At 38.0% G+C, this 15608-nt stretch overlaps 1 protein-coding gene across 1 annotated transcript in view; it reads right to left on the bottom strand.

Annotated features, from left to right (window-relative positions):
* Positions 1–15165, bottom strand: part of UNC13C (unc-13 homolog C) — a 469738-nt gene extending 454573 nt beyond the window's left edge. The window contains 4 exon segments of the mRNA XM_028506783.2: positions 12175–12315; positions 12318–13538; positions 13541–14909; positions 14911–15165. Of these exon segments, the coding sequence (XP_028362584.1) occupies positions 12175–12315; positions 12318–13538; positions 13541–14909; positions 14911–15165 (2986 nt within the window).
* Positions 15166–15608: the final 443 nt, after the last annotated feature.

Genomic DNA, 15608 nt, shown 5'->3' with positions numbered 1-15608 from the left:
CTTCCCCACAAACTGCTTTCCTTTCTGAATCACTTAATCACACGTGAGAAATCAAACCCACCCAAAGAATCAAATAACAGTCATAAATGAATACTTGTAACTTAATACTACACAGCACAAAGCAACTGTCTGACCCTGAGCTGTAAATTAGATATGTTTCCTCCTTCCATAATCTTCCTTGGTCTTTAAGACATATAGAGTCTTTTCCAAAAGGAAAGATAACCCTTCTAATTAATGTTCCACTAAATGTTTAAGTTGTGTGCAAAACAGTAAGTGAGCTAAGCAGAAGACAATAAGGATCGAGCAACCATGGAATTCAGTGTTGTAACAATCAACATTCATGACAAAGTTCTTTAGTGATATGCAGAAATTGGTTTTGCTTAATAATTTGTTTTAATAATAATGAGACCATGTTAACGTACTTGATAATGTACTTGACTATTATCATGGTTAATTTTATGCAGCCAGATCAAAGGTTTATTGTATATGATCCTTATTTCTATAGTGTCTATAAAAGGAATCAATGAAATCCACTTGCCCAGTGACCTGTACTGTTAGGTCAGTATGCACGCATGCACATTCCTACAGCAAACACATGCACATGCCCCTTCCCAAACATTTGGACATAAATAATTCTCTGGTTTTTTCCATCTGTCTCTATCAATCCTTCCAACTCCACCTCAGAATGTAGACACTCCAAATTGTTCAAAAACAATTTTATTTAAACCTAGGCTTATGTATGCTCAGTTGCTAAAATGGTGTGACTTTCAGGATATCTGGGCAAGGTTTGCTATCCAAAAACTATACCCCAGCTTCTTGCCAATGCTTAATATGCTTCTATCAGCAGGAAAACTTGGCATTGTATAATGGAAGAGAAAAAGCATAAAAATGCAAACATCCCCAGGAGATGAAGTTTATTAACTGAGAATCAATTACAATACATATCAAAGTCATTCTACAAAGCAATGTCAGAAAGGGCAGGAAGGGTTGAAGCCAAGAATAGGTGGCTACAGGGCGTTTAATCAGAAGACACAGCACTGCCAGTCAGGGAAGCCGGGGTGGGGGTAGAGCCTGGGTGGGGGGGGGAGGAGAGGGTGATGGAACCCTCAATTACTTCTACACAAGTTTGCCTTTACACTTCTCAACATATACAGAACTGTTTTTTGCTCACTTACTATTGTCATTTACAATAATTTCTAACCAATTCACCTCTCTGTCTGAGATCATTTCTAAGGCCTCTTAAACCTAGCCATTCTGAAGGCAAATAGTTAGACCTTTTTCACTAGTACTGTCATATTGGTCACAAGAGGTTGTACAGTAATTAAGAACAGGAGAAGGTATTTCAACCTTGGTTCTGATTAAGGTGAGTCAGCTGGGTAAGCAAGGTTCAGCTTCATGGGCTCAGGTTCTGTTATTTCATCTGGAAAACAACTATTAATAATCATGACCTCAGGTATAATTTGGGGCTCTCCCAAAAGTACAGGCTGGACAAAGACATGAGGGCAAGTAGTTTTGGGGGGAGGTGGTCCCTGGAAGCAAGAATGAGGAACAGGAAGAATAAGACAGAGGGGAAAAAGCCAACTGAGAGGTTCATTGAGGAGTCTGCTGCTGCAGACAATAGAGGTTTTACTTAGCTGGAACCTCCTGGGTGGGGAAGCAGTGCATTGATCTAATAATAACTGCTGAATGAATGCTCCTGGCTGAGAGTTGCTAAGGGGAATCCCTAAATGTGAGGGGGACTAGGAGGTAGAAATCTGAAAGAATGAAGTTACCCAATTGATGTGGGAGGCTGTTAGTGCAAGAGGAGGCTGAGCTCACACACTGTGGTCAGAGGAAGGCTCAGAGGGTGACACAGAGTTCCAGAGACGTGGAACTCTGTGGAGTTCCTCAGAGGAACCTCTTGAGGTTGTATGGAGACTTAAGTTGAAAAATGCAAGCAAAGTACTCACTGTGTCATGTAGTTTGGGTTGAATAAATGTTAGTTATTATTTTTAATGTTATGCTCCTTTTTATCTTCTAAGCTTATTGGTCATAATAATTATAATTATGAATTAAATAATAATAATTAAATAGTAATTGTTGCTAGTCATCTAGTTATAAGTTATCTTTTCTGTGTCTTCTATTTATAACTGTGATGTCCTTTATAGGACTAGTAAATTTAGGTAAGTGCTAGTAAATAGTTTTGAATGAATAATCAAATAATAATATTTAATTATAAGCCACAATGCCTTGCACAATACTTTGTTGGGAACCACCCTGCCTGGTTTCAGAAGCTGTAACACCCCCATGACTAAGCCTGGGTGAGCAACCTTGGGACCATAAGCCACTGAGGAGACAAAGCTTACCTCCCTGGCAGGAGCGCTGTTTCTGCTCCTTTTACTTCATCCATAACTGGCCCCCAATGCTTGGTCAGTTAGCCAATGACAGGTAAAATTCCCCAAAGGGGGGGATGACCTAAGCCATGCACAATCACATGGGAGGCCTCCAAGGAAGGACTTGGGGGGCTACAGCAAAAGGGGGTGATAGACCCTTGCCCCTCGGCTTTGACAAAGCCTAAATCCTCATTCTATCTGCAAGAAGTCTCCTAATCTCTTGGCTGCCTTACTTTTCCTGCCTGACTTAAGCCTGAAACAATGACAGAGGGTGGTTCAGCCCTGTGCTGGAAAGAGCAGGTTCCCTGGGCAATCAGGCCTAAGAAAGAATATGTAAAATCTGCTTTGTTTAGAATGCTCTCAATTAAATGATAAGGGTTCAAGCAAGAAATGAGTTTGTTCCTCAAAGTTTTATAGTTCTTTAGCTATCTGACCCTGACTCAAAATAGGCCCTCAGAGTTCTTTGTTATCTATTGTTTGATCCTTACTACCTGACAATGATTAATGAGCTTTACTTGTATTCTTGTGCAAAGGAACCCAATAAAAGCCCATTGAGGAAAAGGCTCTTGGCTCTTCTCCTTTGAGAAATTGGCCACCTTTCCTCCCCAAGCAGATCATGTATTGGTAGACTTATTCTCATCGTGGCAGCCAGGGGGTGGGGGGGGGGGGTTCCTGTGGGCAGAGCCCCCCTACAATACTTAGCTCAAAAAATAATTCTGAATTGAACCAGACTGTAACACTATCAATGAAGTAATTCATATCTTACATCTTCTGTTTTCTCCCATTCCATGGCCCTAATCTTGAGTCCATCACACTTCTAGCAATCAATAAATGTTGATGGGCTAACTTGGGTCTTTATATTGAAATTGCCCCAAGGCAAAGCAGTTAACAAGCCCGGAAGCTCAGGCAGTTGCAAGTTTTTGTATTTCATGAAAACATCAATAACTGTAGCTATTAATACTGTGTGGAGCAGCTTATGCCAAACTGCCTGTGCCCAAAGTCTTTCAAGGATTCAAACCACAAAAATAATCACATAATTGTTCACTTCCCAAAATGCATTCTAGATGGTTATTTTAGTTAAGTTAATATATAGCCAGGTAATTGTAGCATTTGCCTTCTGGCTCATATTTTTCAAAAATAATTTAAGATCGAAGGGAGAAGTCTGTATGCTTTTTAGATAGGTTGACTTCCTACATACTGGTTTAGCTAAAAGGCTATTTTTGTTTTTATTTTATCATATAGACATACTATTATTATTTGCATTTTGTTGGTGATGACACTGAGCCACAGAGAAATTAAACAAGATGCTTAAGATCTTACAAATTGTAGGCCAACTCCAGAGTCCATGCTCTTAACCACTTATGCTCAGCTGCCTTGTTACTGGTCACTGGTGGTCACCAAGAGAGATGCCCAGGGTATAAGACACAGAGCTGGGTACTGGCTACCAGGAGCTTACAGCCTAGCGAGAAAGGCTGCCAACAAACAAGCATTTTCAACACAAGACTCTCTGCTTGGTTGGACCTTACCCTAAAAGTACTATAAAGAGATTTTTTAAAACAGTTTTGCATATTTGTTCAATCACTGGATACAGAGAGATGACAGACTGGGGAAAGAGCAGTGGGGGAGCAGGGCAAAGAGAGATGAAGACTAGTCAGGAAGTTCTAGCAATAGCCCAAGCAAGAAACAGTGGTTACTAGAACCATGGTAGAGACAATGGAGAGTAAGAGAATTTGTTGTAGTTGAGATATAACTAGGAAATGAAATTGTAAGGTCTTGTTAAATGACTGATACAAATTCAAAGTCCTGGGCAGAAGCTTCCAGTGAGCCAAATGTATGTCATGTGCTCAAGCCATGGCTGCCAGGGCTGAGTGGAAGGAACTCCCAGCTCCCTCTGGCTTCTGCAGCAGGACTTGGGGCACTACATCCCTCCAAGGGCTTATGCACTTAGGACCACCAGTAAGCAAAAAAGGGATTCAGATGCTGGGCAACAAAGAAAAAAGACAAATGTCCACTACAGTGTAACCAGGAAGGATCCAAGAAGAGTGACTCTCTGACCTGAGCAAACAGGTGGATGGTGTGCCACTTATGGAAATAGGAAATCAAGGAGAAGAAGTAGGACTAGGAAGTAGAGGAAGAACAGAGGTCAATGTTAGACATGATGAGTTGGAGACCTGAGGGATATCCTACTTGATTCATGCCCTCCAATTCCATATGACAATCTCTTCCAATGGCTTCCCATGGTTACTAGGAGGGGAAAAATATCCCCAGATATCCACAAGATTCAGGCAAATCTGGCCTCTGAATATTGCCCCAGATTTGTCTTGCACCTTTCTGTCTTGCTTAAAGTACTCCAGCTATGTCAGGCTTTAAGTTTCTCAAGTATATCATGTTATTTTTCTGCCTTAAGACACTGGTCCATGTCATTTTCTCTGCTTAAAATGCACCTTTTCCTTTCTCTTTGCTTCAGTGTATTCATTTTTCAGGTCTCAGATCAAATGTCATTCATGTCCTCAGGGAAATTGTTTCTAACCTCCAGACCATAATATGCTTTCTTTTCTTTTCCTTTTTATTGAATTTATTGGGGTGACACTGGTTAACAAAATTATACAGGTTTCAGGTGCACAATTCCATAATACACTATAATATACTTTCTTAACACTTTGTATTTACTTCTATAACAGTTATGAAAGTTTAAAATGATATTTGTGTAATTTTATGTTTAAATTCACCTCAACCACTTAATGAAGACAATAATCAAGTAAGATTTGTCACTATAATATGCCAGATGCCTAGTCAGGCAATTAGATACTTATCGAAGAATGGGTGAACTAGTGAGTGAATTAATGACTGAAGAATAAATATACATAATAGACTAACTTTGAGGAAGTCAGTTAGCCCAAAGACACTGATTTGAGAAAATCAGTATGCAAATGGTAACTCAAGCCAATCAAGCAAATGAAATTAATCCAGAAACAGTGAAAGGAAAAGAGGACTCAGGATCTATTAACTATTAAGCTTTTCTTAATGTGATCCATGGGTCATCCTACATTGGAATCAACCAGAGATTAGATTGTGGAATTCATATTTTTTACAAGTACTCCCCAGGGATTATCATACATTCTAAAATCTGAGAACCACTAACTTTAGAAATCAGTAGAGATATACTATTGACACAGCCCCAAAAGTCTGTATTACATGTCAGGTATTTGAACATCCAGAAGAAAGAAGCATGAATGTGAGCAAGTAGCTAAGACATGTGGATGTGCAAAGACCACCACAGCAGGATTTAGAAGTCCTTGGGCTGATACCTGGTCCTATCACTTGCTAGTTTTACGACCTCCATAACTACTAGTATTTTAAGAAACAGAGACTTAAGGAAGTTGGCAATAGTCTATCTCATTGATGTTTTATGAGAATTAAGTATATGTAAAAGTTAACTTTTAAAAATACTAAAATTGCTTTATGTGTTTAGAAAATGCCAGGAGAATGTGGATTGACATGGGAATTTCCTACTGGCTTCCCTCACGTAGTAAATTACCACTCTGTTAATCATTAAGTGAATTCACATTTTCTGTGCAAGTGACTGTCCAGGAGATTGTGTATACCTTTAACTGTAATCACTGGAAAACAGAAATAGAAAACTGAAACCAAGAGCTTTGCATAATACATCACTAAGCATTAGAAAAGGCAATAAGAAAAGGAGAAGCTTAACCTACATCTCTAGGAAATAAGATCATTTTTAATCTGTCATTTCTTATCACCACTATTATATACAGTCACGATTTCTTTTTATCTCAAGTTACACAGCAATGTTACCTGGATAATCATGTTGCCTGTAAAAATATCATGCAAAATGAGGGAATGGTCTGTTAGCTTGAGTGCTGGTTTATAGTTTTGGAGAATAGCTTGTAATTGTAGTTCTGCTGACAAATTGGTGCTGTCAGGTAAACATTTTGCCAACTCAGGTCTCCATTTCATAGGTTGAATATCAATATTTAATTTCCAAAATCTTACACTAGGCTGCAGTGAGTAAGCACATAGAATCTGGGAATAAAAAACCTAATTCTAAATCCTGATTCTGCCACTTTCTGCCTTTTTTTTTTTTTTGTCTGCTATAAGTAAGTTACAGTGTCTCTGTTTCTCATTTGGATAACAGAGATAAAAATAGGGTGAAAATTTTTACATGAGAATTATATAACTTATAGTTGTCAAATATTTAAAATAGTTCCTGGTACATAGCAAAGGACTCAATAAATGTTGCTCATTAATCAGCTACCTACCTTACAGGGTTTGGAAGAAAAAGTAAGTGTATGTGTGTGTCAATGCTACATTAAAAATGCTCATACAAACTTCAAATTTTATACTTCAAAATGAGGACTATCCTTTTTAAAGAAGCAATCATCGTTGAATTGGGGAGGAAGTGAGGAATATGTTGAAGGCAGTGATGATAGTTGAAGGATGTAGGGAGAGATGCATTTATTCAAAGAAAGTGGTATTGCTCAAAGTATCTTTGGGAGCCTTTAGGATTGCCTACGGTCACATCAAAGCTGTTTGAATCTGCTGAATGTTAGTCATTTTTATTCTCTGAGGGTTTTTTTTTTATTATTTTTGGAAGTAGCTGAGAGCCAGAATGAACTGAGTTTGATGAATGAGGTAGTTGACAAGATTCCATAACACACTTTCCTTAAAAAAAGAGGAGGTGGAGGAGGAGGAGAAAAAGTATACCATAGGTTAAAATAAGCCATGGGAAAGAAGTCCATTAAGGCATTTATTCCTTTCTGGTATTGTTAGCTATGGAAACAGCCTAAGCCAACAATCCTCAGCCGGTGTGTTAGAATTTTTAAAACATGCAATACCTAACTATTTGGTCAGGGGCACTGACCTCTTTTCCCTTAGATTGTTAAATTAAAAGATGACAACAGTTAACACAATAGCTATCCAGTATGAATGAATAAAAATTATACCTATCTTTTGTCAGATCAGCAAAAAATATATTTTTTGGTGTGTCACAGAATTGCAATAACTAGTTTATTTGTGCCTTAAGATGAAAAAGGTTGAAAATCTTGGGCTTAAGCTAATACCATTGGCATGGGGAACAGTTCTATTTATGGTCAGATTATTCCAACAAACTGGGACTTAACATCAAGCCATTATGCCTGCATATCAGGCTCAGTCCTTGGATGCCAGTGGAACAATCAGACTTTTGTACCTGTCCTAGAGACTCATTCCTGACTTTGAACTCCAGTTCAGGTAACTAGGTCAGTCACTCTCTTGATCAAATAATCATATACCTAAATGTAAATTTATAACCATGAAAGGTGCTGTGAGCAAAAAGTACTTGGAATTGACCTAGAATTCATGAGTTCCTAACTCTCCTAAACTGGATTGAATACATTGGTCCAGTAATTCTACATCCAGGAATTTATCTTACATACCTGCTATCTTATTTTATCAAAGTTAGATGATGGGGTTGCATTGTCTGTGAGTTTGTAAGAAATTTAACTTTTGACAATAGGAAACCAAGCCAAAAAATTATGCAGTAACTATATAGTACAAATATTTGCATCATTAAAAATGTAGTAGATAATAAAATGAAATATTTAACTATTTATTACATTAAAAAAACCCATATTGCAAAACAACATGAATAGATGACAGGTTAATACCTCTTACATGTTAAAAGGAAAAAATAAAGGAGTAGGTATGTATTTATGTATACAGAGTTTGGAATAAATTATCTTTCTCTGAATAATAAAAAGAGCTATCTATTTTATTTTTCACTTTGGAATTTTTAGCATTTTGTTTTGTTATATTTTTATTTATATATGTGTAGCAGTGGTGGTGATCGTTTTATTCACAAAAGCAACTATAATTCATCAATAACATAAAATTTTGGATACATATCCCTGGGCTCCATTACATGACAATTATAAAATCGAAATGGTCAGTGATGGAATCTTAATATTTGTAACTTTACACTACTGCTATGGGAACAGAAATCACTGTACTATTGAGAGTTCCTTAGATGATGTAGCAACCTCTCAGATTGGGAACCACTAGAATAAGTTTTCACATTCAAGTTCATATTCTAATTAGGAACCAAAATATTTCCACAAGTTCTCTCACTATTCAGAAAACAAAATGTACACCATGGTAAAAATACTACTAGTTATGCTAATTGCAGATGTCACAGTCTTTTTTGGAATCTACAGAAGCCTGGAAATGACATTTGAAGAGAAAACAAGGTTTTTGTTCTTCTGCTAGAAAAATTCACTTCAAATACATCATCCTTCAAGCAGCTAATTGTATAGTATTAATCAGGCTCTACAAGTCTTAATTTATAAGAAGAACAGGATTTGAAATAGAAAAACTGAGAATTAACTATTTCATATCAAAACTTCCTCAGTGCTTTTCATATTATTAATAATTTCATGAAAATCCTTTAGTTGAAATAAACCTCATGGTCAATTCCTCTTCCACATTATGTTTCCCTACCTTAGAACATGAGTAAAGCAATATTTGAAGTAGGTAAGCATATGGCTGCTTGAAATAACCAAAATAACCATCCATTTGATTCTAGATCCACACTTTACTAGCTATATGACATTAAGCTACATAAATTTTTGGTGTCTCAGTCTACTTACCTATAAAATGAGATAATAAATGGAATCAAATTCATAGTGGTCTTGTAAGAAATGAAGGAATAAAACAGATAAACTGTTTGGAGAATTCCTGGTATACAGTAGTGATCAATAATATGATTTTATCTCTAATCTCACTTCTGAACTCTCAATATATAAAGTCATAGTCTTAACAATTAAGGCCACAATTTAGATTCATCTCTGACTTCAAAGCTTGGACCTTTTATTTAGTATCCTGCTTCCCTTGATTCAGACATTCATCCAACACATACTATCTCTGTGCCATGTCTGGATGAAGCATCGGTCTAGGCATGAGGCATATGAAAGGATGAAAAAGACAAGACCACTTTCCTCTAGATGAGAGTTGTGTAGAGAAAAAAAGATGTGCATAAATTCTCATTACATAAGATAGAAGACCATGCCATCAGAGGTAGGTATATGGGAATTCAGAAGAGACAATAGTTCACTTCAGTTGATAGGAGGTACAGGGCTGGAGGTGGGAGTCAAACAGTCACAACCATGGTGTGGGGTTCAGGCCAGCTATACAAAAGGTACCATTAGGCAGGGTCCAGTAACAAGGGAGGAATATGACCTCATGGAGTTTCTGGCTACACACACTCTAAGTCTCTGTCCCTAAAGGCATGCTGTTCAAGGGAGCGAATCTCTCTGTTCACAAACATCTGGGTCTTCAAAATTCCTCTTTACCATGCCCTTGAAGATAAAAGTTGAAATAAATAATTTAAATCTCTAATCTTATAATTCCATAAGCTATGTCAGCATCCCATGTTGTTTACAGCAAGAGTTCTGTGGTCCGACTTGCCAGGTTAGAAATGGAGAAAGGCAGCACTGCTCCCAAATGGTGACTGGAGAGTCATGGAGAGAAAACTATGTTGGCACTTACCCAAATCCCAATAAGCAGATGGCCATGAGCACAAAATCTATCATGACAATTGGCACCTCATTGGGATGCAATGAGCAAAGAAGGGGACTGAAAATGCCCTTTTTTGGCTGCCCTTCCTCCTGAGGCATATTGGTGGCACAGGAGGGGGACAACTGCCTCACTGCTGCCAAGGGGAGAAAGATGGCCTTTAAAATCTAGGCTACTGCAGCCTCCTGGGTAGTCAATCTGGTGCCTTTCAAGCAACCATAGAACCTCTTAAAGATGCGTGTCTGATTTCCTCCAGGATAGATGGTATCCAACAGATTCCGTTCAAAGCTGGCTCACAAGATAACAAGCCAAGTTTCAAGACAGTGGATGGGTCTGAGTTTTCTGTAGCCAGGCCTAGTATGTCAAATAAATGGTACAAGATTGTTTTACTCATTTTAGAATTCTTAAGCTGCTGATATACGGATAACCAGTGCATCGTGTTTTCTAAGGATAAGCGGCAGTGGGATAACTAGGGCTGTTACCTGGTTTAAAGGGTCTTTGCCAGCAACACTCTACTTTCCAGAGGTTTGCTAATTTGGAATTTTAAGAAAGCTGATGAAGATCATTTTTTTTCTGAATCATATAGTCTTTTTGTGTTTATAATATTGGCTAACACTTCATATGTCTTAACCAATTGGCATTAAAACTTGTACAGGTTACATCACAACAGACACATGCACACACTGCTTAATCTTCATATGCCTTTGAGCAGACTTTTCTGAATCCACAGTAAATAAAATACAATGTTAAACTGCTGGCCTAGAAACTATGCCAAGAAACTATCAACTAAGTTTTAGTAATAAGATATCTATTAAAAGTCACTCTCAAATAAAGTAGCCATTATTCCATATGAACTTTACATAAAATTTTCACTACTTTGCATTTTGAAACAAGTTTTAAAAATAGTTTGAACTCAACCTTGAAAAAATAAACACAGCCAACACATCCAACATCCCCTTGACTTATATTGTTCTTTAAACAGATTACATAGAATGTGCTATTTTACACAGATGGATTTTTAGAACAGAGAACCCTGATTGTCACTTCAATTCTCTTAGTGCCTACAACAGTTGAACAATAAAGATATCTGATTATTCACCCAAATTAACCATAAAATGGCCAGTTTTGAGTAGTATCTAATCACAACTTTGGTCAAAACAAAGAAGCCATAATCAGTTACTGGCTGAAGAAATTATGACATTATTTCATGATAGCAAATAACACTTGATTACATAAATATATACCTTTATGAAATATTATGTAGGGTAAATATTTTAATTAAAGGTGAAAAGGTCTTAATCAAGGAAAAATTAACAATATATAATTCATTAAATTGAGATTATATCAAGCTATCTCAAAGATATAAGGTGTATGCATGCAAATAAAATAATTGGTAAGGGATTAAGGTAAATGCAGATGAATTTTGATTAAGAAATGAAAAGTCAACATAGTTTGTAATTATATGCAGCTACATTTCAAAAGAGTGTGATCAGAGATTGTTCCCCCAAGACATCAAGTAAATTTTAGGTAAGGTACTCCTTTCATTTCCATAATGGCAAGAGACATCTACTCTACTCCTTAGGAGGAAATCTCTCAACTCTACCACCTTACTGAGTAATAGAGTTAACTGTGGTTCCTCAGGCATGGCCTAGGGTTGGCTCTATTATACTCCCTCAGCTGCATTAGTAGAAGGTAAGGGAGGCTATGGTTCTCCATAGGACTGGTTAAGGTTGGCTGTGAAGACCCAGCTCTTTATATTGGCATGCCCTAAAGTGTGGGTTTGACGGGACAAGGAATGGTAAACTTAGGGGTCCATCTTTCCCAATTCTTAAGATTATCTATACCATCCTCCCCAATGCTGTAAACATAAGAGCACCAACAAAAGGACCCCAGGATGTTCTTTGATTTCAATCATCCTTTCCTTGATAACTGATGCCACAAAGCTGTTAATATGAAATGGGGCTTATGTATAATCCTGGTAAAGAAATTTTGATCCACAGAGTGTACAGTTCATTTCAGTATGACCTGTTTGAAAACACTTTGATTTTAAATCATCAATCCCAATTCATTAGGAGAGCTGTCTGAGTAAAATAATATCTTTCTCAATATAAACATGCATATCCCTTGCCAATAAATTCTTCTTCCCACTTATAAATACAAATCATGCTCTAAAGAATCACTACCCAATGTTAAAACACAGTTAGCTCATAAGGTATCATTTAAACATGAGTACCTCCAGCCAGGATCTTCTCTTCCAATTCTGCCATTTGCTTCTTATAGGCTTTAAAAGCTGCTTCTTTGAAAGAGGGACGGATCCTCTTTGGCTTTGTGATTTCCATGGGCTGTTCAGGGATATTTTGGTTTTCATCCTCTTTATTTCCATTTCATGTAATGTTTCATTTAAAGGTTCCAATCCTCCTTCACTAACCATGTCATCTGCCTGCCCATCATAACCCTCATCTTGTGGGGTTTCATAAGGTGTTTCATAAGAAGAGTGATCGTATTCCTGCATTGGCTCATCTGTTTCAGTAATACTAGTCCTGTTTTCTAGCTTAGCGAGAACTTGTTCCATCACTTCAACATAATCTGTTTCATTATCTGCCACTGGTTCACTATAGTCCTCCTCATCTTCTGCTTTGTAGTAATAAGGCTCTGTGTAAACATCAGAGTCCAGGGTGGTACTCGATTCATTTGCAGTTGATTGGGATAATGTCCGAAATCTCCCCATTAAGGAAGAGCCACTGTCCTCATAGCCACTGAGACTCTGTGTGCTTTTGTTCCACACCACTTCTAAGGCAGATTTAGCTCGCTGTAGTGTAGATCCAAATTTTGGGAAGCTGAAAGCCTTATCAGAAAGGTCAATGCTTAATCGACTATGCCAAGATTTCGGTGGGGCATCCTCTGAATCATCACTTTGCAATTCACTTTGACTTTGATACATAATGGACAATTGGTTTTGATTTTGGCACAACTCATTAGAATTAGCTTCCTGATAAGAACCATACTGGCCAACCCACTGGCCTTGTGGTTCGTTATCCAACCCGGGGCATGGAGATGAGTTGTCATCTTGAGTTAAATCACAGCTCTCAGAGTCATCCTGAAGGTCACTGTGGCACTTTCCCAACTCTTCCTGTTCTTTATTGTAAACATCTAGTTGTTGATCAGATAGACTGTTTGTGTCATAGTCAAAAGCTTCCTGAGTGGATGAATCCAAACCTAAATCAGCTCCTTGTTCTACTTGATTCCATTCCTTCCATGGAGAAAGATCTTCATGTAAAGAGAGCTGAGAATCACTGAAATGACTTTGGTCTCCAGATGCACATACCATGCCATTACTCATCCCACTATCCACAGTTTCTGTGTTCCCAATTTCACTCTGCCCTTGGACATCCTGAACAGCCCCATCCAAAAGTAAATCCTGGGGACTGTCATACAATGTAGGCATGCCCTCCTGTTTCCTCTGCCAAAGTTCCCGGTCTGAAGATGACAGGAGGGAGCTTCCATTAGTTCTAGTGAAAAACTGATTTTCCGAAAAATCCTCCGAGTAAGATTGACATAGTTTGGAAAAATCTGATTCAGAACGGCTAAGTTTTGCCATAAAAAATCACTCTGTGAATGCCAGAGGGGTGTTGCATCTCCATAATGGGTTGTGGTTTGTTTATCCAAGGTATCTGATTCTGGCAATCGTGAGGAAATTTTATCATCATCTGATTTATTTGAAATCCGGCTGCTACTAGCAGTTTTATTTTTGGCTCTAGCATTGTGTGATTTTGAACTTGACTTGGAAATACTTCCCTTTGTTGGAACCTCTGCCTTGGAAAGCATAGCGTAACTGTTTCGATTGAGGTCAGATTCCAGCTCTCCATCACTGTCATCGGGTAACTGCCAGTTGTTCTTCTTGATTTTGGGCTCTGGAGTAGACAGCTTTATATCCATGCTCTCATATGTCTGGGAGGACGGTATCCCTCTCTCTTTTCTTTCTCTGATGTCATGAGTGAGAATATCTGTTGATATTCCAATACCTGTTCCTTTGAGTTTATATGATTTTTTTAAGACAGAATCCCTTTGCTTAGGGGTTTCAAAGTACACTAGTATGGGTCGAGGCTTTGCATTTGGGCAGTCCCTTTGGTGTCCTATTCTCTGAGCAAATTCAATTTTAATAGCACTTGGTGCATCTGAAAAGCCCATTTTATCTATTAGAATTTGATACACCACAATTTCAACATATTCAAATCTTTCTTCAGGCACATTTAAAAATCTCAAGCTTGCCTTGCTACCCATATGACCTAAGTGTTTAATATAATCATGGATGTCTCTGGTTTCCCTCCGAGACTGGACAAACCCTGTACGTAGCTGTTCAATTTCGCTTTGTACAACCTCCACACTGCTGGAGATCTCGTCAATGGAATGCTTGAGAGCATTGACATGCCCTCGAAGCTCAGAAAGTTCTGTCTCAATCTGACTTATTCCCTGAAGTTCCTTAAAGATCATTTCCATGACATCATGTGTTTGGCTAATACAGCCAGAAGAACTGAATCCTGGCTCCAGGGAATTTGTCTTTGGGTTTCGGGCAGTTCTGTCCAAAGATTTGCTTCTTATTCCCCAGGTTTTCTTCATTGTGCTCAACTCTGAATCTGAGGAGACACAGTCTTGACTCTTTTTCCATTTCCTCAGTTTACGTAAAGCTCCTAGTTTTAAGCTATGCAGAGTGCGTTCTCCATCAGAGCTGCCCTCAGAAGGGGCCAGGCTGCTTGAACTCTTTCGATTACGTCTAACCGGCATTGCGTGTGTTGGCTGCGCCTGGTTTTCTGCACTACTCCTTAGTTCACTGAGTGATTCTGAGTAGGAACTTTCAATTGAAGATAACTCTTGAGCAAGATCTTCATTATCACTGTTGGTTACATTAACAGTTTTCTGTAGGCCATTGGCAATAGCTACTCGGTAACTGAATGTTGGTGAGAGGGAAAAACTCTTTGTTAGCTTCGTCTTCTTCAGTGGATAAGTTGCGAATGGATGAACACTTAGCAATTTTCTTTACAGTACTTTTCAAGGTATTAGAAAATTTGGGGGTTTTGGTCTGGCCAAGGGTAGGAAAGTCTTGATCCTTTTTCTGCTGATGATTCTCTTTTTTTTTTGTTGTATTTCCCAATTTCTTTGTAAACATTCCTTTGCAAAGCTTATGTATGTAAGGTAAAATCAGGCTCTTGAAAAGATTAGCCACCATGGAGAGCAATTAGTACAAGCTTCTCTACTCCAAAAACATAAACCAGGTATCAGGATGAAAACTGGTAAATCCAAGGCAAGCATCACTGTTCAGATGTTCTCTGAATAATTGAAAATAGCAGGAAGGGCAGCCGTGGCTCTGCCAGTGTTATTGTCCTGTGAAAACCAGAAGCAAAGCTCCATTTATGAAAGACATTCTCTGTTGCAGGAGTGATTTTATAAATTTCTCTCATTTCCACATGACTTCATGTAGTGTCTACAAAAAAGCAATGTTAAAATGAATTATCAGAATTTATTCTAAATTTATCCTATTTCTAACATTTCTAAACTATTCACAATAAACAATGTGTGAAAAATTGCAGCGGGGCAGGGGAATATGTGAATTTCAGTACACAGTTACTTTTGAAACAACTATAGAGCAAATCAGCACCAATAACTATGTTT

This window comes from Phyllostomus discolor, chromosome 1, assembly GCF_004126475.2.
Source record: "Phyllostomus discolor isolate MPI-MPIP mPhyDis1 chromosome 1, mPhyDis1.pri.v3, whole genome shotgun sequence".
Classification (NCBI taxonomy): Eukaryota; Metazoa; Chordata; class Mammalia; order Chiroptera; family Phyllostomidae; genus Phyllostomus; species Phyllostomus discolor.
This window is presented reverse-complemented; position numbering and strand designations above follow the sequence as displayed.